Raw genomic sequence first — 21,980 nt, 5'->3', positions numbered from 1 at the left:
ACCTCAAAACCTGTGCAAATAATACCAGCACTATCTGCCTGGCTACACCAATAAAAATACATCTTTGCAAATATATATCATAACTAGAGGGGCACTCGGGGAGCGCAGACCTCTGCCGAGGCCATGCCCTCTCTCGCCATGTTGACCAAACTGAACAATAATTTGTGTATGCGCCCCATGATTCTGATCCATTCCAAAATGTTATGCATTCTTCTTTAACCCTTGCTACACCGTTCCACCAACTTTCATGAAGATCGAGTCTGTAGTTTTCCCGTAATCCTGCTGCCAAACCGAATCTAAACGTACCCCCCTTGGCCAGAGGTAACAAGGCAGACATTTTGAGTCAAGCAGTATAAATGTCCAGAACACAATTTGGTTCCTCATGGATCAGCCCCCACAACCTGTTAAAGTGTGGTTGTTGTGGTCGGCCAAACTGCAGAACAGCAGACTAGATCTATTTTCAAAGACGCGCACGCTGATCTCTGCTATTAAAGCAGACGCTTACAGTGCTATTTCAGGAGCAGGCCTGGGGCCTGGGGGCCACCATGACACTGTTTGATTGTTGTGGATGAGGCTTGAAATCAAACAAGCCACTTTTTTGGCTTCACTAAAACAATTTCAGTGGAGCAAGAAGAGACTGACTTAATGAGGTGGATTTGGGTGGATAATAATAGCAACGATATGAATTCAGAACACATACTGCTCTGCGATGGCTGAACAATGAAATCATAGGTCTTTTGACTTAGGAGGCATACGGAAGCACTTCAGAGAGGAGCCTGCTTGGCGACAGTTTCAGCTTTCATTCCCCAAAACCATGATTATTCTTTTGAATTTCACCCCATCAAAACTGCACTCAGACCTCAAGGCACCACAGCAAATCCTCCGGGTCTATGATTTGCATTTCAGGATTTATGTGAACACGTTTGAAGATCTCCAGATCAAATGTAATACTCGAACATTGAGCTATTCCTACGGCTCCTCAAAAAAAGAAACGATAACATAAGCATAAACAACTTTCATAATATATGTTGAGATATGATGAGAGACGCAAAGCAGAATATTGGTTTTCAGAATATTGGTTTTCAGAAGGTCAAGGGCATTTTCAGCCACAACTTCACACTCGTAAGTACATGAAGGATGGTTTTATTTCCTGTTTATACACTAAATGGATCCACTTTGGACCCCATGACCACAAATGCTGCAAATTACCCTACTAATGGTGTTAGTCACTGAGTAGTACATTAACAATATTGATGTGTTCGTCCCATTAGGTAAAAGATAATTATCAGCTGTCCTGATAATTCCACTCCGCAGTACAAGCTATATGTAACTGCTGGTGACTGCAGTCTGTTCTTTTCAGAGGGAGAGTGACTTGTTGGCCTTTCTCCTGTTTGTCTTTCCCTGTCCAGGTTTGTATTGGCAATGTGGTGACTGAAGAGAAACACAATCGGGGCCCAGATTGCTGCTCTGTGCCCTTTATTCATCCATCACATGAAGGGCTTTCCGAACGCAGAGCTCCTACAAGCAATTAATGCCACTGAGCTCCAGCGCTGGGTGCTGTTCAGTGTAAAGGCTGCCTTGAGGCGCAGACCACGAGGTCACGAAGCACTTCCTATTCCTTAACCTGTCCCTTGTAGTGGAAACAACAGACAGGCATCAAAGCAGTGTCAAATCAAGATAAAGCTTTCTTATTAAGTTCATAGACCCCCTGGAGCAACGTTCTCCTCATAGTGTGTCCTATTCCACTTCCACTGATTGCACAAAAGCCTAGATTTCCTTCATACAGCTGAGATTTCTTTTTGTGTCCTCAGCAGAGGTGAGGAGTAGATTTTCTGAGTTCATGGCCAATCCCACTTTATCTTTTTAAACAGACAGTCTTACAAAGGTATTTAACCAGAAACATGTTGCCCAGCAGATTAATGAACGGCTGCCAGTATGTTTCCTGTGTAGAAAAGAAGACTTTACATATTTTTCTCAACTTTTCACCAAGTGCGCTGATAGGGGAAGCTAGAGAGTAGCTCAGCGTAGAAGTCCAGGCCAAGCAAAGTGTTTTCCTTGGCTGCTGAATGGGTAACATGGGAGAAAAGTATGCTCCCAGGATATACCACGACATGTTATACTTCACTTTAAATTACAAATATAAACGTGTTAAAAGCAAAATCAAACAGGAGTTTACTTCATCTGTTGCTCAGAGGTTAGCTTTGACTTGACGTGCAGTGGGGATATTTAGTGTACTAAGATGCATACATGTGCGCACACACCGACATGAATGCAACTAACATTTTACCTCAGGCAGCCAAAGACCTTCAATTAATCATGTTCCATGTTTCGCCTTTCCTGAAAACTTTTCACGCCTGCTGCCTTCGAGGCACATCAAACTAGCACAAAGACTTCCAATGGAATCTAAGAACTCCATTGCAAGTTCAATCTGTGGTTTTGTAAAATGGATATGTTATAAAAACGGAAATGGCATGACAACTGTGGCAAATACTGGATAGAAATGTGACGGATGCATGAGCAAAGGAAGAAGATGATAGCAGACAAAAGTCTAAAGGCCAGATTCAGCATCTATTAACCAGGCATCTCTTCACCTCATGGCTCCAGAGCTCCTGTGTGGGGTGGCTCTGGGCCACTGAGCTATAAAGAGGGATGAGATAATCTGGCAATGGTGGAGGTCCACTGTGGAGAGTGTATTGTCTGCGATGAAGCTAATAAAGACCAGCCATGCTGTCTGATCCCTGATATTTGGCCCAGGTCCAGACTGGGCATACTGCTCTTGTCTCTCCACTTATCGTCTCCTCTCTGCCCCCTCCGAACTCTGACAGGAGGGCTTCCAGGATCAGCTTTGATCAGTGTCTGCCTGTCATTCAGCATTAGTCACCCCAGGAGCGGGGAGTCCTCTTTGGGCCCAGGATGGACCAGAGAAGGGCTCGATCCTGAATGGAAGGGCCCATGGCTGTGGGACAATCAGCTCTGTGTGGCACAGCAGACGTCTGGGTGTTAGCGGACATACTCCGGTGTGTGCCACATGTCTCACCCCTGACACTGTCATGACCCAATCTGGACTCCCCTTACAGCTTTATCTCCCTATATGGCCCCACAACTCTATTAAAAAGTATGTGTTGGTGAGATCATAGCTACTGCTGACACCTACACATGCTCATTTAACGATGATTTAAATTATATTTAATCACTTTTCCAGGGCAAAACTCCTTAAAATAGTTAGAGTTCTACCCATTGCATCCAGAAGGTCAAAACATAGATTCAATTTCAACAAATTAGCTTATTTCTTATTCTATTTGAATTACTGTAACGGCTTGGACAAAATATTTTTCTTGTTCCAGACCAATTTAGCTGCCAAGCATGATATCCGACGTCTCCTATTCAAATCTACCATCTATCATGCTGAGGGGATCGGGTTGAGAGGAGTACAGGAGGAGTGTGCATTTGAGTGTTCAGGCACACACATGTCCAGAGTAGAGCCTCGAGGTCACTAGGACTGCTCTGTTTCCCATGGTTCGGATGCTTTTCAGTTGAATGGGAGGATTGTGGAGTCAGTTTATGATGGTATGAGAGAGATATAATGTGAAGACCTCATGGTCCATGGCCATGGAAGCAGTCACCAGTGAAAAATGAGCACACGCAGACACAGACGCACATGCACACACTCGCCATATACACATGCGCCGCAACATCTGACACCGCTCCCCTGCTGCTCCCAGTGTCAGGAGGGGAAGTCCATTAATTTCGGAAAAATGCCTTGTGAATCAGAAAGACTCTGAACCAGGACTGAGGTTTCAGTTTACATGGAGACTGAATGTTAACAGCTTGTGTCCGCAACATCCGAAACCATTCATAAATAATATTTAGATTTTAAATGCAAAGGCTATGATGAGACGAACTGGGACCATCGATAAATGAAGTGATGTGAGCTCCGTTCAACCATAAAAGTAAGGTAACGTGAAATTTGCCAGTGTTTAGTTTATTAACCACGTCCGAAACTTAAGCAGCCAATGTCTTATTCTACACAATCGGCTGCATTCCATCTTGTGGCACTCTACAACTCAGCAGACACACAACTAGCAGACGTATCAGTTATCACAACCCTTTTAGCATTTCCTGTTCACAAACCAAAGCTTGAGTTTCTTCCAGAGGTAATCCATCATTGACATTTATGTTTTTGATTGGACACGCACGCGCACACGCACACACACACACACACACACACACACACACACACACATACAGTCGAGTAAGAATGGGGGTATTTCAGTGGGACTCCAGTTGGGAGAAGAAGAAAAAATATTGTCTCCTGAAAAGAAGTGGAAAAAAGAAAGAGAGAAAAAAGCTGACAGTCAAAGGAAGGAAGAATGAAAATAATGGAGTAGAAAAGAAATGGAGAAAAAGGGAGACGGGATGTCTTCAGACATTGATTGGTGAGTTACTAATAGCAGAGTATTTGACTTTGGACTATTACTAATACAGTATTCGATTTTTTTGGTTTTACCAAGTCAAGCTTATTTGAATAACTCTTAATAACACTTGCAAAGGATTTCACACTGCCAATATCAATCAATGAAAGAAAGTTACATCAGGCGAACAAATAGGAGAACAATTTGCCTTATATTACCCACAGTGCAATGCAAAAAGGAAACAGTTTTAAACAAAATATTGATTTTTATGGCATGATGTCATTAATGAATTCATATTGTTGCTCTTTAGCTTTAACATGAACATTTTTTTTGTTTGACCAATTTTATTTAACCATCAACCCGACAGTTAGAAATCACGTCCGCTTTCTCAAGATTCACATGTTCTTTCATTGTGCAATATTTATAATTAACAGTGTCTATGCAACACCACAACTCTCCGTATGAGCATGTTGTGGTGCTGGTTCCCTGTGTTAATTAAATGTAAAGTGACCCCCCTTTTTCTTGTCTGATGCCAGAATGGGAGCAACAACGCAATGAAACCTGAAGGTTAACTTTGTTTGAAACCAGGAAGTTATCAACAAAGGGCCTTCGCTGATATTAATTGAATCTGCGTTCCTGTGAGATTGGCCACCGCTGCTCTGGCCTTGACCTATACATGGATCTCATTCTCTCATTTCTCTCGTTTTTCTCTAGGCTGACCTGCCTGTAATACCGCCAGAGACAATAGATCCCGTGAGACTCAACTAGTGAAATGTTTACTCTTGTGTCAACGATTGCCAGAATCATGAAATATTAAACTGATTCAACATGACTTGGAAATATGACTCGGAAATACAGTATATGTTTCTTTTTCGATCTCTACGATTCCCTAACTTTTTGTAATCAGTCACTTATCACTACCGGGCTTTTCTCCTCCTGAAACCCATGAACATGACATCACCGGAGCAAAGGTCATGTGCAATTAGAGCCTGAAGAGTGACAGGAGGCCTGAACCCCCATAATGGGAAATAGATATTGCAGTTATTACTTTGCAAGGAGGGTACATTTATTGGGAAATATCACACGCTGCCTCGCTAAATGATGGAGACAGAAGCAAATTAGAGCAAGGGTCAATCTGACAGATCCATCAAGCTATGAAAAGACCCTGCCGTCATATTCCCAACAGGTATTACATATCTGCTTTTCTTTAGAGCGCTGAGGCTCTGGGATTTTTTGAGGAACCATTAGGAACAAACCCCATGTAAATCTCAGCAGGATATTGTACTGAATGTGTGTGGGCATATCACATTCTGGTAAGACATGCATGCTAAATGTGATCACATCCGACTGAAGAAACACACTCCGTCCGAATTCTCCCCGTTTCAGAACTCAAGTTAAAAAACACGAGAAATGTCAAGGAAGTGACAAATAAGTGCCCTTTGATTTGATTTACAGATAAAACACTCAAGCTCATTCCCAAGTGTTCCGTCTCCATTTTTTGTCAATATTATGAAAACTGCTGCAATTCCCATAATTCAACTAAAACCTCAAATTTCACTTGAATTTCAGAATAAAACTAAATGAAAACACAGTCTGGTCTGTCAAGACGGCCAAACATTTCCATCTTCGTTTGACACGGTCAACTACCACGGGCACAGTCACTCAGGCCCCATTGTGAAATCCGAATAATTAAAGGATTTCGCCAATCAATCTCCCAGCGTAATTTCCTCCATCCTGGCTTGAGTCCAATGGGGTTTAAGGGCAGCCTGTGGAGGTGGAGGTCACAGGCCTATGGGACGTGTTCAGGAAGTAGCAGCACACAGCGCAGCCTGTAATGAATATCATGGGCGTCAGAATAAACACAACACCACCAGTCACAGCTCAAATCACACTCTCTAGAATATTCTGCATTCCCATCTAACACTGCACACTCAGTTACTTCAGTACAGAGTACAGAGCCGCTTGCTTGGTACTGTCTGTGCAATACAACTGGAAACTGTATTGTGTGAATGGATAAGCAACAACCGACAACAAGCATTTATGTGGTATTAGAAAAAGGCTGTCATTGAGGCTATTTTTTGGCGCAGAAACACAACATGAAAGTGAACCACAAAAAAAGCATTATTAGTCGAGGTACATAGTACGACATTGATGTTTCTGCTGGTGAATAACATGGTCATTGAACGATGGAGACCCCGAGCAAAGGCTGCATGTCAGACCTGGGAAAAGACATCAATCCTCTAAGTGTTTGAAACACACACGGACACACATATTCCATTTATTTTCCCTTAATCGCCGATCAGCCCTCCTGTCAAGTGGTTTGAGCCACGCTCGGAGAAAATACTCAAGTCAGTCAGTGAGATCTTAAGCACAATGTGTCTCTCTGTACCTCGCCACGGGCTGTGAAGACAGAAGTGAAACAAAATGAATCAGTCAGATGTCAATTAAGCATGAAATAATACTCGCGGCGCACTGTGGGATAGTTTTTTCCATACAAAATCAGGATGTCACATGAGGTGAAATTATGGGAAGTCAGGTTCTGTCCTCCAGTTTTCCAACATGGGTTTGAAAGAGGAGCTCTGTCTTCTGAGATTACGTAGCCACCTGTGTGTTCTGTCGTCTATTAAAGGAAAAGAGCCAGAGGAGAAAGAAAACCCCAAAACACAAAACTATTTATTGAGACAAATTCAGAGCAGGAAGGGAAATATTTGGTTAGCTCGGCGGCGAACGGTCGGCGGTGTTGGAGCAGTCCACGGTTGAAGTGGGGGGGAACAGCCTGCCCTTTGTTTGCGGAGAGAATGGTGCACTCCATGGGGTCACTGCTGGAGGCCCAACATCACAGACACAAGGACACACACACACACATACACACTGTACCTCTCTCACACACAGACATGCATGCACACACATACATGTTTGCCTGCACATGCATGCACACTCACACAGAAACCATAACATTCCTCCGCTTCTATGAATGTTTTATTAACCATGTGAATGGGTCACAGAGTTACACACCCCCTGGCATAACTATAGTCTCCATAGTCACACACACAAAAATGCTCCAACTCCTTCTCACACTGACACAACCACCGACGGAGCGGGGTGGACGACATTGACATGGTGAGATTCCTGGTCTTTCATAACCCTCCAACCTATGTCTTCTTGTTAGGTCTCCATGTCTGAATCTGACCAAAAACCATGATTCTCCGGGTGTAGACAGTCTGTGTTTTAGTGGACACTGGTGGTATCCTGCAGACGCAGGGCATTCTTTGCCACACATGAGAATTGAAGGATAAGATGTTGCGATAGATATTTTAAAACTATTTTTTCAATGGTGCGAGCACCACAAACATGTTTGCGTTATGCTTTATTATATTTTTTATATCGAGGAGGAAGAGTGCGATTTTTTGATTTCCAGGTCCCAGAACCTGGACAAATCAAATCAAAATTACATGGAGGAACCAGGCAAGCTCTGCCCCCTTGCATCCAGTTGTTATGCTAAGCTAAAATAATTGCCATGTTGGCTTTAGCTTCATATTTAGCATATAGATATGAGAATTACATCAATCTTCTCATATAACTCTCACCAAGAAGGTGAACATGTCCCATAATGTTTCTTTCATAATTTGGGTGACCTGATATTTTTATGAAATGCATCCAAGACAGAGAAAACTAAAACAATGCGGTGAGTGTGGCAGCATTTTTTGCCTTGGTATTTTTACGTGCATAACAGGGTCATAAAAGTTTTAAAACGGTCTTTAAACTGACATTGTCGTTTTCCGCTTGAGTCCCTTCAATCCTGAGTTACCTCTTGTACGTTAGAGTATGATGTGTTGTTTTGTTCACCCATATAATACTCCTGTGGCACACAGTCCCTTACAGCAGCTGTAAACATCCTGGAAGATACACAAAATGAGAACATTTGGCTCAAACTACCCCCTATTTATTTTTATGAGCACAAGACATTTCCAGTCAGTCCCCCCCATACGTGCACAGCATTGTTCTTTTTGGACAAAGTCCGACAATATCAGTCACTAGAGAAAGACTGGCCAACAGTCGATCCATACCAAATCCCCTGAGCCCACACACAAACATCTATCAGACCCCCACTGCTGAGCTCTGGAACCAGAAAGTCTCACCCAATACCATGCAAAGGTGTTAAACTAGGAGCGTTTCCAGAACCAACCATCAGTCCTTGCACCACACACAGACAGACACACATGAGCATGTTAATTCCTCCCGCTCCTGCACACCCCCACAGAGCAGAACTCAACTCCTGTTTGCTTTGGATGGTCCTACGAGGGGACCTCCATGTCGAACAAACAGAGATTTGTTTGCCCATTGATCTGCAGCAGAGATCAATGGGCAGTAGCTGCTCACTTCACCTAATGTTACAGCTATGCGACCATCTCCACTGCATCCAGCTGCTAACATCTGCTTCATGTCTCTTTCAGCTGCACTGGTGCATGCGGTGTATGGTGGCTGCAGTTTCAGTTGTCCTTTTAAAATGTGAGTTTAGATTCTAATCAGCACACTTTTGCACGTCCGCACTTGGCCTGGAAGTGTCTGTTATGCGTCTGATGTTGCTGTGTTCGTAAAAATCAAAATGTGTGGGATTCTGGTCTCAATGTGAGACTGACTGCTTCCACGTGTGGCTTTGAGGATCCAATAGCAACATAAGCAAAAAAACATTTTGGGTGCTACGACTTGTCACTGAATACACCCGGGTTACAGAAACATTCAAGTCATACTGAAAGGACACGAGTAACGTAGCGTTAAATCATTCGCCTGGTTGCGAGCTCTTTACCAGCGGTTTCTCTGTCCTGCTGGTCCTGCTGTTTTAAAAGAAAATCGTATTATATCCAATCGCAGCGATGCTGCTGTCCTGGCAGTCGTGATGGAGAGAGGAGTGTTATTGTAGATAAAGCCCAACATTAATCTCACACTGCCCTTCATATTCAAGGTTAGAGGTCAAAGACATTTCATGTTGTCTTCCTCACGCTTGGAATTGTATTGGACTGTGTCCTCCCCTGGACTATTTATTATGACCCTAATGTCCTGGTCTCAGATATCACTTTAACTCTCCCTCCCTCTCACCCTGCTAACACATATGCTGGGTCTGTTGTACAACGAATATCAATACATTTTGTTGATAACGGCCGGTGTATGTGCAAAACAAAGATCTCCTTGTTTTTCTCCATGCGCGCCTTCAGCGAAAGAGATACTCCCATGTTGTCAAAATGACAAGGGGTTTTTAAAGGCTTGTTAATAACAGAGATTGACAGCTCACTGTTGGGCAATTATTGCTTGGTTTTCAGATGTTATTACTTCCAAAGAAACAACAGTATATCTTTCAATATCTGTTTGTGTAGCCGGGGGTTTTGTTTTAGAGAGTGGTCATCCTCAAATGACACTCTAAATTATCACAGTGTTTTTCAAGGCAAGGCAAGGCAAGGCAAGTTTATTTGTATAGCACATTTCAACAACAAGGTAATTCAAAGTGCTTCACATAAAACCATTAAAAGCATCAAAACAATTAAAGACTCTCCAAGACTCTTCAAAGATGACACTTTAACCAATCGGAAATATGTATTCAAACAAATAACCACAACAATTCATCATGTTTTGTTTTTCTGCAGAGTATAACTCAACAGGAGAGACACCCATGTTTGTGTGCTGTGACAAAACCACAGAGCGGGCCACTTGAGCCAACTCCTTCATAATGCTCCTTTGCTATCTCACACACACACACACTTTCAAACACATCTCCAGAATAGTCCAGATTTAAGACCTGTCGCTGGTGTGGAACACAGTGAAAAGGAGTATCCTGCGAGGCCCTTGGGGGCCAGAAAAGTACTATGTGGCGCTGTGTATGTGCTTGTGCATGCATGTGTGCGTGTGAGGGTGTGTGTTATGGCTGAAAGTGACCCGAGAGGCCCAGCTAGTTACAGCCTCTCTGCTGGAGACCACCACTTCCACAAAACAAGCATTGTTACAGAGCTCCAGACACCAGAGACACACACTGGAAACAACTTGTATGTGCACACACGTACAAAAAATACACCCACACCACAAAAAAATGAAATGTGCTGAGTTTCAAAAAAGGCAATAAACTGAATAAAATCACATTAAGTCCCACAGAAGAGTCTCATCTCCCAGCTACGCCCCAGCCTTTCGATACAAAACTCACACAACACTTGTTACTAAACTAAAATGTGGATCACCGTCGCTAACAATAGCCCTTGGGTGGTTGGTCAGACTATTATTGTAGGTGTTTCTATGCAAATTATGTGTGACTGAGAGCATGTCAAAAGCAGTTACTGGAAATAATGTGGTGAGCTGACAAGAACTACTTGCGGAAAAAAAGCGTGTTGAGCTTTGTCTGACCAGTGCTAAACTGAAACACTGTGCCAAAGCCACTGGATCAATGTTATTAGTCCGCCAATACACAACACCAGGAAGACATCATTATTGCCATCAACAACATCATCATCATCAAAGAGAGAAGGAGGGGGGGTCAGCATCATGACCTACACTTCTGGCTGCGCGCTCTACAGAGACCTCGTTGGCTGACAGCAGTATACGTCAGCACCTCTCACCACTCCAATAACCCCCTCAAGCCTCTGGCGGTCACACAGACGCAAGTGTAAAAGTAGCAGCAACTGTTGCCCGGACTAACCCATTCAGCATCCACGTCCCGCACAGCCTGACACAGAGGAGTGAGACGGCTCACTGAGCGCGACGCGGAAAAGTCAGAGGAGAGGTGGAACATTCACGCACAGCCTTTTTAGTCTGGATTGTTTTGGCGCCTCTTTAAACTCCACCTTGGATCGTTTCGGACATTTGCCTGCACCGTTTTTCCTCGTGGATTTTGATTTTGTATTTATTTCAGCACTTAAATGGCAGCTCGGAGTATGATTCCCTCGCACCTGCTCCTGCTGATGTTTAACTGTGTCCTGGGTGCTGCATCAGTTAGGATAATCAAAGGGGGCTCTGGAAGCGCACGGGACAGCTTCCTCCAGCCCTCATCGGACCCGTTCTCAGATGACCTGGACCAGGACGTGGTCTCCCAGCACATGTCAAAACTGTACGAGAAATACAACAGGGGGAACCGCCTCAGAGAGGGAAACACTGTGAGGAGTTTCAGAACCAGCCAAGGTGTGTGAAGACATTGATAAACCTGCCTTCAGAGCGCAATTGATAGGTATCGCAACACTTTATCTTCATTATGGAACAAAAAAGCCTGTGCCATTAGTGCACCAATAATCCGACGCAAAAAGCGAAAAATAAATGCAGTGTTCAGAAAGCTGCCCTGATCCTCTCAATTGATGGTTACTAAACGTGCTCAGTGGGGCTGCCCGGCCAGACGCTCTAAATAGGTATAGGATTGTTTTTGGAACAGTCTGAGAACGCATTGAAATGATTTTGGGACGCTGTGGGCACACTGTGTTAGTGGCATGCAGCTGTGCCCTTCTTTGCGGAGTCTGGTGAATTACCGCAGACAGACGCGCAATATGCGCAGGAATGCATGCGATTCCCTGCGAGCAATGCGTCTATACAGTGAAAGCCTCAGCGGCAGTTACGCGCTGCAAAGGGTCATTGTCGTCGCTTCTGCGTTCCTGTTGTGGCTACAGGACATGCGTGACTCCAGGTCCTGGAGTCAGGGGGCTTAAAGCACAGTCGCTCCTCTCTGTCTGATGCTGTTTTTATAAACACAACTCATAGACATTTATATCCCACATAGTTCTCGGATGGCATACCATAACACGTGTGTATTTTTACTGCAGTGACTGAATGTAATCCAAGGAGGGATGTAAGAGAGTTTCCACAACAATGTTCGATCTGTTAAAACAGTTGATTATGTCTTGGTGTCTGGGCAGACAGTGCTGGCTGTATTAGGCTTAATGGGAAGCTTTAAGAGAAACCGATGTAAGCATTTCCATATGCAGGCTGAATCCGAGGTAATGTATATCTCTTGAGTCAGTCCCTACTTCCGCCGAACTCTTATACAATGAACAATAACTCTGCTGTTGAAGTTAATGTTCATCATGAATATGTAGCACCCCTGCCAGCCAGATCCTCAGAGTCTGGTTCCTCTTAAGGGCGCGTTCGGTACCAAGGCAGGCAGCCGCCTACCAGCCACACAGCTCAGTCATGTAGCACAGAACAAGCAAATGTGTAGTCCCACCTCTCAAGCAAGCAGGACTGCTTTTAGTGAAATTTGATACCAAATTGGTCGTTCCTATTTTAGTAATTTCTTCATCTTACAATGCTGTTAAATAATTGTGAAAACTTGAAACTTCAAATAAGGTTCAATTCCAGGTTACTTTCGTCTCATTATACCAAATATATCAGCATGGCTCTGTCAGCTCAACAGCAAAAGGCCAGTGGGACATATAAATCTAATGTTGGCTCTTTTATCCTCTTAGCACATAAAAGCACCTGTGAGCGAGAAAACTGTTTCTGTATGAAATCCTTTAGAAGACATCATTCTGTGGATAAAAATAAGTTTTCACTTGTCAGGTTGTTCACCTGACTGACTGACTGATTGTTTTCAGACTCCTCTCAGGACAGGACGACGTACCAACTGAACCTTACAACCCTCCAGGACTCAGAGATCATCCTCTCTGCCACATTCCACTTCCTGCTCGATCAGCGCCCTCATCAAAAACCCTGGTTCTGTAAACGCTTCAAAAGCCCATCCTGTCGTTCCTCAGCCGTCCACCCTTCTCCGTCCATCAGCCTGCACCTTCGCGCTGTATCCTCTGGGTCAGAGGTCAGATCTGGGTCAATGGGGTCACTGCTAGGCAATGTGACTTTCCACCCCCACAGGAGAGGGGTGTGGCAGATGAAAGATGTGACCCAGGTCATAAAGGAGGCCAGGGACAAGGGTCATCTCCTGGTGTCAGTGGAGTTGGACTACCAGAGGAAACCAGAGGGGGCGCTGCCTGGTGGGAGCCTGCCATATCTGTTACTGTATGCTAATGACCAAGCCTTGGCAGAGCCCAACAGCATGGCTACAAGCCTTCAGAGATATGACCCGTTCAGCGACGGAGGAGAGCCCTCACATTCCTCTCACAGACCTAACTCCTCACCAGAGTCAAAAGGACGAGAGAGAAGGGAAGCAGCTCTGCTCTCTGAGCCCATCCAGAACAATGAGCTGCCAGAGGTTGACTACAGGCCTGATGGGTACAGTAAGGATGGCCTCTGGGAGAGCACTTGGTACCTGGCACTCAAACCTAAATCAGGAAGGAAGGAAAAGAAGAGAAAGAGCCAGGAGGATGAAGAAGTGGATCAAGGTAGAGGAACCAGTGATAAAGAAGACCCTCTGGTTCTCAAAGAAGGAGAAAGAAAATCACAGGTGCTCAAAGCTGATGACTCAGCCGAGAAACAAATCAAAGACAGTCACATGCCGACTACCAGTGACGGACGAAAGCATGAGTGGAGAAACGAGGGAAAGGATGGGAAAGGGCACACGGCGAGCGCTCACTCTCAGTCACCTGTTCTGAGTTTTGATGAACAAACGATGCGTAAGGCCAGAAGGAGGCAGTGGGGCGACTCCCAGCACAGAGGCTGCTCCAGGAGGAACCTCAGAGTGGATTTTGCAGACATTGGCTGGAGCGAGTGGGTTATAGCCCCCAAGGCCTTTGATGCCTACTACTGCACTGGCACATGTGGCTTCCCCATGCCCAAGGTAGGAGCGCAAACATCTAAGTCATTCCACAACAGCATGACCAACGTATATTGAGTAACTAAAGTGTGTTGGTCTTCTGCCATTTATTGATTTTCTCCTGTGCATGCCTCTCCCCTACCACTCAAACTCTCCCAGGTGGCGAGGCCGTCTAACCACGCCACCATCCAGAGCATAGTCCGTGCCGTTGGGATCGTCCCCGGAGTTCCTGAGCCCTGCTGCGTCCCAGAAAAGATGAGTCCTCTGGCCGTGCTCTACCAAGATGAATCCAGGAATCCAGTGCTTAAGGTTTACCCCAATATGTCCGTCCAGTCCTGCTCCTGCAGATAGGAAGGGTGTGGTCAATGGTGGCAGAGGACAAAACAGGGTTCACGTGGAGAGAAACAGAACACGGGACTAAGGGAGACGGAACCATACCTCTGTTTTTTAAGTGGTTTCTTGATTCTGATAAACAAAGTCACTTTGGCTGCCGTTATTCCTCGAGGAACATAGGCTGTAAAGAAATCACTTCCATCTCTTCTGCCATGCGGCAGCAGACTTGAAGAGGCACATTGTCTGGCGTCTGGCTTAGCAAGAGGAACAGAGTCACCCGTGTACAGTCAAGGCTCCACATGTCTAAGAAACTCAGTTGTTTTGATTCTGTGTTTGAGATAATATTGAAGATTTCATGGACAGGAGCATTTTTCCTTTCATCTCAGAATATACTTGCTTTTCAAACAGCTCACAGTGACTTTGTGTTCATGTTTTCTTTGGACACGAAGGCTACCAATAAAAGACTTTACCAATGTGTCATCGGGCAGCTTACTCAGTCTCACACAGAGATTATGAAACATATTTCTTCATTTTTGCATACTGTGTACATCTGTTCTTACTTTTAAACAAACCATACTCCACATTGTACATACATGCAACGCTCATTTGTTTGCAAGAATGGAAGGTCATTGTACATTCTTGCTTTGTATATCTTAAAAAGGAAATATCCAACGGATGGTAGAGAGCATCTGGAATTCATTTACACCCACCAACCCCCTCATAACACTTCAAGAATGTTATCATGAAACCAGAAATATTTTAATATTTTGAATGTGAAACTTAATAATTTGTCATGGTTACTAGGTTATGTATTACTGTATTTTAGATGAGGTGTTGTTTTGTACATGTGTATTGTTTAAATTATAAAAAAGGTAGCCTTCTATAAATTAGAATAAAAAAGTAATTTAATCCAATGCTCGTGGTAGAATGTTATTGTTTCACTTTATGTTATTCTTGGTCATGACTGCGTATAACTTTTGATTCTGAGGGGGGGGGGGACTTTTTAGTCAAAACAAACCTAAAAGGGCACCACTGTTCCAAAATCACTTTGTACAAAAGCAGGAAGGTTCCACTCAAAGATAGCCAACATTCCCCAAAAGCCCCCTTGAACTCATTTTTACGCCACGCCAAAGGCTCAGACGTCTGTTGTCCAGCAAATGATGTGGCTGATGCAGCTGCCGTGGATTAATGGTTGATGGAGGAAACAGGCACGCAGGACGTCAGCCACTTGAACATTAAAACATGGCGCACTTCCCCTTTTCTACCCCTCCATTCAGCAAAACATTTCCACGTGCAGAATGTTTTTGAACAGATGGTTTCAGGCAGATTTTAACCACATTAAATCAACTGCTCATCACTTTTATTCTTAGGAAGAAGGTGGTCCATGTGGTGACAAACTGACAGTGAAATGACAGCGTGAGCCTTTTGATTATTATCTCAGTACTCTGCGGCTGTTCTGTCTTGAGCCTGGAGAAGTTGGCCCAGAGTACCACATCTGTTTAAAACAACAGAATGCTCTGAAGTTCAAGACAGTCATTTTGTCTCAAAGAAAGAGACATTTAATAGCAACTTGGGGGGAAAGGAACACAAGATTGAGCCCTTATACAGTTTATTGTAGTCGAGAATAATTCTATTCTTTTGGCTCACAGTCGTGCATGGAGTCACCTGTTTTCATCTCTAAAACTAAATTGTGCCACCCCTTCTGTCTGCGTTGCTTTGTCCATTAGATATAAAGACACTATGAAAAGTATTCACCCTCTTTAGAAGTTGTGGTGTTTTCTTTTTGGACACTGACCAACAAAAGAAGACCCTTTAATGTCGAAGTGATCGCTATAAATATGACATTGACTCAATAAAATATGCATTGACTAATTATGTAACTTTGAAAACTAACAAGCTGCACCAGACAGTGATAGTACCGTATATGTGTTTTCTTATTAAATGGGTTGAATACCTTTTACACAAATGTATTTTGTCTTTTATATTTGTAATTAATATAGATCACTTTGTAGAGATGTTTTCAGGTTTTTTTCTGTTGATCACTGTCATAAAAGTCACATTAAATCTCACTGGATTCAATGTTGTGTGATAATAAAACATGAAAACTTGTATGTTTTGTATGTCAAACCAGTGAGTATAAAATGAAAACAGGACATCTTAAAGTTTTCCCATAATCCATATTTGAGGACGATGGAGAGAGAATATATGAAATACTAAATGCCTGATTCCATTTTCTCCATTTTGAAGAAGTGGAAAAAACATTTTTTCGAATGAACCCTTTATGGGGTCTAACCTCTGTTTAAATTATGATAACGACTGTAATGAGGGTTATTATAATAATGTTTAAATTAATAGATGATTTGGCTACAGAGTAGGCCGGGCCCAATGGTAATGAACACATCCAGGTTCATTTCCGGACTGATCCCTTTTACAGTCCGGACCCACAGTCTGCTCTTACAAAGTGAACCCCATGTCAACCGCAATCCCAGTCACAGGAGAGTGCTTACAATGGTCGAATGCAGCAGAGAAAACCACAGTCGGCTCGTGTTCAGAGCCTAACATGCCTTCACCAAACGAGGCAAGTGGGGAACCAAGAAAAAATATTTGTTTTTCCACTTGACGACCGTTCAATTACAGGAGATCAATACAGCCATTATTAGACAACAGAGGATTTTCTGTGTCAGGGCTGAAATGGCTCTTTCCTCTCATGGTTACTAGGAGAACGAATAGTTCTGTTCATTAGGACGTAGCTTTAATGGAGTGACACTATGCCTCTTAATCACCTATTTAGTTATGTAGGCCACTGGGTATTTTATTTAATCATTTTATTTTTCCTTTAGAAAGTAAAATAAAGTACTTCTACCAGTTTCCACATAACCTTTAGAACATTTATTCAGCCAAGAAGTCCATTTTAGTCTGGACACAAATATTATTCGGGCTTAAAATAAATGAGGTTTAAAACTCAATGACAGATTATGAACATGTTTCAGTGTATTTGTTCTATATGATTTTTAGAGTGCGTGTTTTTCATGTCTTATGTAGGTTTCAGTCCCAGTAATAAAACACATCTTCAGTTTGTGGTATGAAGAAACAAGAGGATACACTCTGTTACTTAAATAAAAGTAGATAACAGCAGTGTGGGCGGGTTTACACCCCTGCTTATAAGTTACAGAGTGACTGAACAGGGTCGAGGCTTGACTTTCCCATGAACTTCATGCCTTCTTGCCGCCTCATTTACCTGCAACAGAGACGGCTATTTATGTCCATCTGTCGGCAGCCTGACCTGCATGTGACGTAAGCCGCGCTCACTATGGGTGGAGAAACATAAAATCACAAAATTAAAGGCTCATGTGGACTCCATCCAGGCCTGTAGATGGATGATAACCATGGAAACTTTTTTAACGTAATTTCATTTTTGGGTGGCAGCCTGGAAATGAGCCGATTATTATTTTTCATTCTTTCAAATAGCATGCTGAAATGCTGGGTGAAACGTCTGGAATGACAGGCAGATATAATATTGATGCATCTTTTTAAACAACAGAAGATAAATATGTTAACTCCCTCCCATACTACACTGGCATCATTCAGGACAGTGCCGTCACAAAGCAGACATATTTGATAGATGTTCATTATAATGAGCAATCTACAGGAAAAAGAGAAAAGCTGGTCTCAGTCGCCGCCTGATGGAGCAGAAAAACAGACTCCCAACACCATTGAACAAAATACTCGACACGCCCGTTTGATTTTCATAATTTTAGATTTCAAAACGAATCTGCAAACACACTCAATCCACATCTCGTACACACTCAATCCACATCCCTTGTAGGATTGCGTTGAGATATTTCTGACAATCATGATCTCCGTGTTTCTTCCCTCCTGAGTTCCATAAGGCACAAAATAAACATCAACCTAACACACAGGGCCAAAGGAAAGACACCAACACCGCAGTGAGATCAGCTTAAACGTACCTCTATCGTCATCTAGCGGACAGTCTGTGATGGGCATGTGTGTCCGTTTCGCTATTATCTTTACAGCTACTTACATTCACCTGATGAATATGGAGTCTAAACCTGTTAAATACGAGCATCGTTTAGGAAATAAATTAAGTTGTATTTGTTGTCCCTTCTTGTCTCAGTTATGAGAAGTCATGTGTCTGGACAGGTGGTGTCGCTCCCGGAAGTATTCGTGGCAGATCGGGCAGGTGAGTTTCTCCTCCCTCCTCCTCCTCACGTGGGACTCCGCCGCGAACTCCTTCTTGTGATGAGAGCGCATGTGGAAAACGAGATCGGAGGTCATGCGGAAAGACAGGTTGCATTTGGCGCACCAGTTCTGCACCGACACGCCAAATGAGGTGAACGTCGGGGGAAGGATGGTGAGAGAAGATGCGGTGTGCAACTGGACGCCAATGCTCCTGGACCAGTGCTCCGGTGCGTAATGGAAAGCATTGTTTAATGCAACCGGGGAGGGTACAGCACGTAAGCCACTGCTCAGGATGTTGGATGCCATCAGATTGCTGTATCCCATAACAGTCCTGGAGGTGAATGAATCAGTCATGTCCTCTAGGCGGCTAGAGGGGGCTGTTGAAGCACTGCTGAGATGCGCCTGGGGGTCAGGGGACGTTATTTTACTTGGTTTACAGAAAGCGCTTTTCTGCTCGCGCTGATTGTTGGACAGGACCAGAGAAAATGCACTACTGCTGCTTCTTGAGTGCAAACCAGAGCTCTCGCCTGTTTCCATCTCTCTGTCGTGCGTAAAGCTGTCGTTCTTACATCCCAAATGATCCGGTTTAATCTTATCAACTTTCAGTTTCCCCGCAGAGGAGGATGCATTTCCTGCTGACTGGTCGTAGTCCAGTGGTGTAATATTGTCATCATTTGAAATGTTGGTTTTTTCCAACAGAACCGTTTTCCGCACTTTGGGATAGAGAGTTTCCTCGTATTTCCTTCTCTTGGGGTAAATCTCTGCATCCTCGTTGCTACCAGATTTTTTGTGTTCTAAATCTCTGGCGATGTTGTGGAAATCTGTCACTCGGTGTTGCCTCTTGATTTCCACGTGCTTGTGCTCGTAAATCTCGCGGCTCCAGGTGTCAGTCTGAGTACACAGGAATCGGCAGTGAGCCAAGAAAGGATACTCGTTCTCAAAAACCTGGTTACATCTTCCACATTTGAACTCTGAAAAAGACACACAAAAAAAATGATGGAATACAGATAAACCCATAACGTATACACTTTCATTTAAATTTGCATCCTCACCGAAGTCGAACAGTATGGCTCATTCTGCTATAAAATACTCAATATGATGCTTTATTTGTATTTGGGTGTGGGGCTTTAATTGAATTGAAGCTCAAGTCTAGCCAATGCACATAAGGCCAGCCAGTACTCACCTTCCCTTGATCCTCTGGTCAGGTCTGTGAAGCCCAGTAGGTGTGACAGCTCCTGGTCGTACCACACCAGCAGCTCTTCCTCCTGCCGGATGTCCCGGATGGTTCGCACATACAGCTGACCCGCTTGCAGAAAGGCCTCTGTGTTCTGTTCCTCTGCATTGCGCGCAGCCTGCACGAGCCGCAGCCAGGACATCACCAGCGCAGAATTACGCATGGCCTCGGGGTCCACCTGTTGACAGACATCATTGACATTTTACTCGAGCTCCCTGATTTAAATCCATCTTTCCTGCAAACTTGGAATTCCTAAAAAATCATTAATAATTACAAATAATTATTATTATTAAATCCACGTTTCTAAATCCCTTTGACATAATATCCAAAACAGCAGATTCATGAAAAACAATAGAATGCAGATGGACAGCATACAAATATAGTCATTTAAAAAAAGAATAAGGGACTTGAAATGTGTAAATTCAGTTCAAATAAAAATATGAAATAAACAAATCTAGTTCAATGGTCATGAATTCACCAGCCCGGTTATATTATAACAAACTAAAGCAAAGCTGTTTTAACATGCTACACTATACATTAAAATGTCCATTACATGACAACTGACCACAACATCTCTGCAACTCACCCTGAACACATATGATTTAGCTCTCTTATCGCAGATTTTCTGCGCTATGAAGGCGATGGTCTCGTAGAAGGTGTTTTGGAGCAGGCATGGACCAAAGCACGTGCCTGCAGGGACGCTGCGCGTAACGAGCACACTGGTGTAGAGGTCCGCTGGATGCTGGAGGAATTTGCTGTCACCGGTCCAGATGGACCGAGGCAGGAAAGTGTGATCCATCGTTAAACTGTGATCAAATATAACGGTGATCATTAGTTAAAGAGCAGGTGACAATATGATCGTTTATTACAAGACGAAGATACAATCACGAGGCCAATCTAGTCTTTAATATATTTGGGCTGAAATCATGAGAACTGTAAAAACGAATTCCCATTTTAATAATTCGTGTTACAACAATTGGGCTATGCCATACAATATATGTTGTAGTGGTCTGACATGCCGTTAGCCGATTTGGATTCAGATGCTCTGAACCCACTCTGGATTGTCTTGCAAGCAATATTAGAAGAAAAAAATAAGTACAGTATTTGATGGATTTTCTGATTAAATGAAGCTTCCCAATTGTGAAGCAGACGCAGTCGGTGTCGAGACAAAATTATTTCTAACGTCCTTTGTCTCAGTTTTTCACTCGGTTTCTCCTTTTGTCTCCCCATCTGCCGTGAAGCCCAACTGCCTCCTCTGTGCGCAAGATAAGTTCAAAATGCTTATTCCTCATTTATCAACAATTTTAACGCAGGAAGCTTGTGTGACTATTGATTTTTTTTCCTTCTCTGCTCAATAATCTTTCGGGTGTTTTGTTTTCTTGACAGTTGACCTCACATCATCATAACAGAATAATCTGGTGGCAATCTCAATATGCCAGTCTTCCTGGTAAAAAATAATGACATATGAGAGAAATATCGTGTATACCCCTGTGAAGAAAACAGAGAAGTGCATTTATAGTGTCGCGTGACTCACCCGCTGGACACGAGGAGGATGTTTGTGCGTGTGGCAGCAAGTTGCAGCAGGTGCAGTGGACCTCGGTGACGATGCCCTCCCGTTTCTTGGTGACGAGCTACTTATCCGACTGGATCTTCCTCCGTACTGTGGTCCCTCTCCTCGCCCACTCCCACTTATTCACTTCAGAGAGCGCGCTGAAGCGTGGCGCATTGATATAAACACGCGCGCTCACGCACACACATAGACGCGCGTACACAGGACTTGAATTTAGTCCCTTGGCAAATTCCCCCATGTCTGATTTACAATCCTTTCAGTGAACAAGAGAGACATGCCCGCCAGTGAGGAAATACTGTGATCATGTGAGCAATAATGCACATTAGGCTGTTTATCGTCCAGTTCAGCTGACTGATGGACATATGCACCATATGAACAACACCTTTGAGACAGTGTGAAACGTTTTAAATATGATGTTCCCTGTGCCTTTACTGTGAATAAATTGGACAGTTTGAGTTATACATTTCCTGAAACCATGCATTTAGAAGGACCACATCCTGCGGAACAAGACCTCACAAGCTTGGCCATAGTCGGATAGAAATCCTAAAATGTTCATGAAGC

General features: G+C 43.6%; 2 protein-coding genes across 2 annotated transcripts; one reads left to right on the top strand and one right to left on the bottom strand.

Moving 5' to 3' along the window:
• The first annotated feature begins 11,298 nt into the window (after positions 1 to 11,298).
• gdf10a (growth differentiation factor 10a) lies at positions 11,299 to 16,368 on the top strand. The gene is made up of 3 exons (XM_079280495.1): positions 11,299 to 11,570; positions 12,971 to 14,106; positions 14,242 to 16,368. The coding sequence occupies exons 1-3, from the start codon at positions 11,312 to 11,314 to the stop codon at positions 14,431 to 14,433; spliced, it is 1,587 nt and encodes a 528-aa protein (XP_079136621.1). The 5' UTR covers positions 11,299 to 11,311; the 3' UTR covers positions 14,434 to 16,368.
• Positions 16,369 to 18,546: 2,178 nt separating this feature from the next.
• On the bottom strand, positions 18,547 to 20,648 carry znf488 (zinc finger protein 488; the record flags this gene model as incomplete). The annotated part of the gene is made up of 3 exons (XM_079280184.1): positions 18,547 to 19,586; positions 19,799 to 20,027; positions 20,436 to 20,648. The coding sequence occupies 3 exons, from the start codon at positions 20,646 to 20,648 to the stop codon at positions 18,547 to 18,549; spliced, it is 1,482 nt and encodes a 493-aa protein (XP_079136310.1).
• Between the last annotated feature and the right edge of the window lie 1,332 nt (positions 20,649 to 21,980).

The sequence above is a fragment of the Melanostigma gelatinosum genome (assembly GCF_949748355.1).
Source record: "Melanostigma gelatinosum genome assembly, chromosome: 12".
NCBI lineage: Eukaryota > Metazoa > Chordata > Actinopteri > Perciformes > Zoarcidae > Melanostigma > Melanostigma gelatinosum.
Note: the sequence above shows the minus strand (reverse complement) of the source record. Positions and strands in the feature narration are given on the sequence as shown.

What these genes read in the sequence shown, in the direction of transcription:
- gdf10a (XM_079280495.1), top strand. Translation starts at nt 11,312, where the DNA reads ATGGCAGCTCGGAGTATGATTCCCTCGCACCTGCTCCTGCTGATGTTT. An exon ending in GAGTTTCAGAACCAGCCAAG is followed by an intron (nt 11,571 to 12,970) that starts GTGTGTGAAGAC and finishes GATTGTTTTCAG; the next exon opens with ACTCCTCTCAGGACAGGACG. An exon ending in GTGGCTTCCCCATGCCCAAG is followed by an intron (nt 14,107 to 14,241) that starts GTAGGAGCGCAA and finishes AAACTCTCCCAG; the next exon opens with GTGGCGAGGCCGTCTAACCA.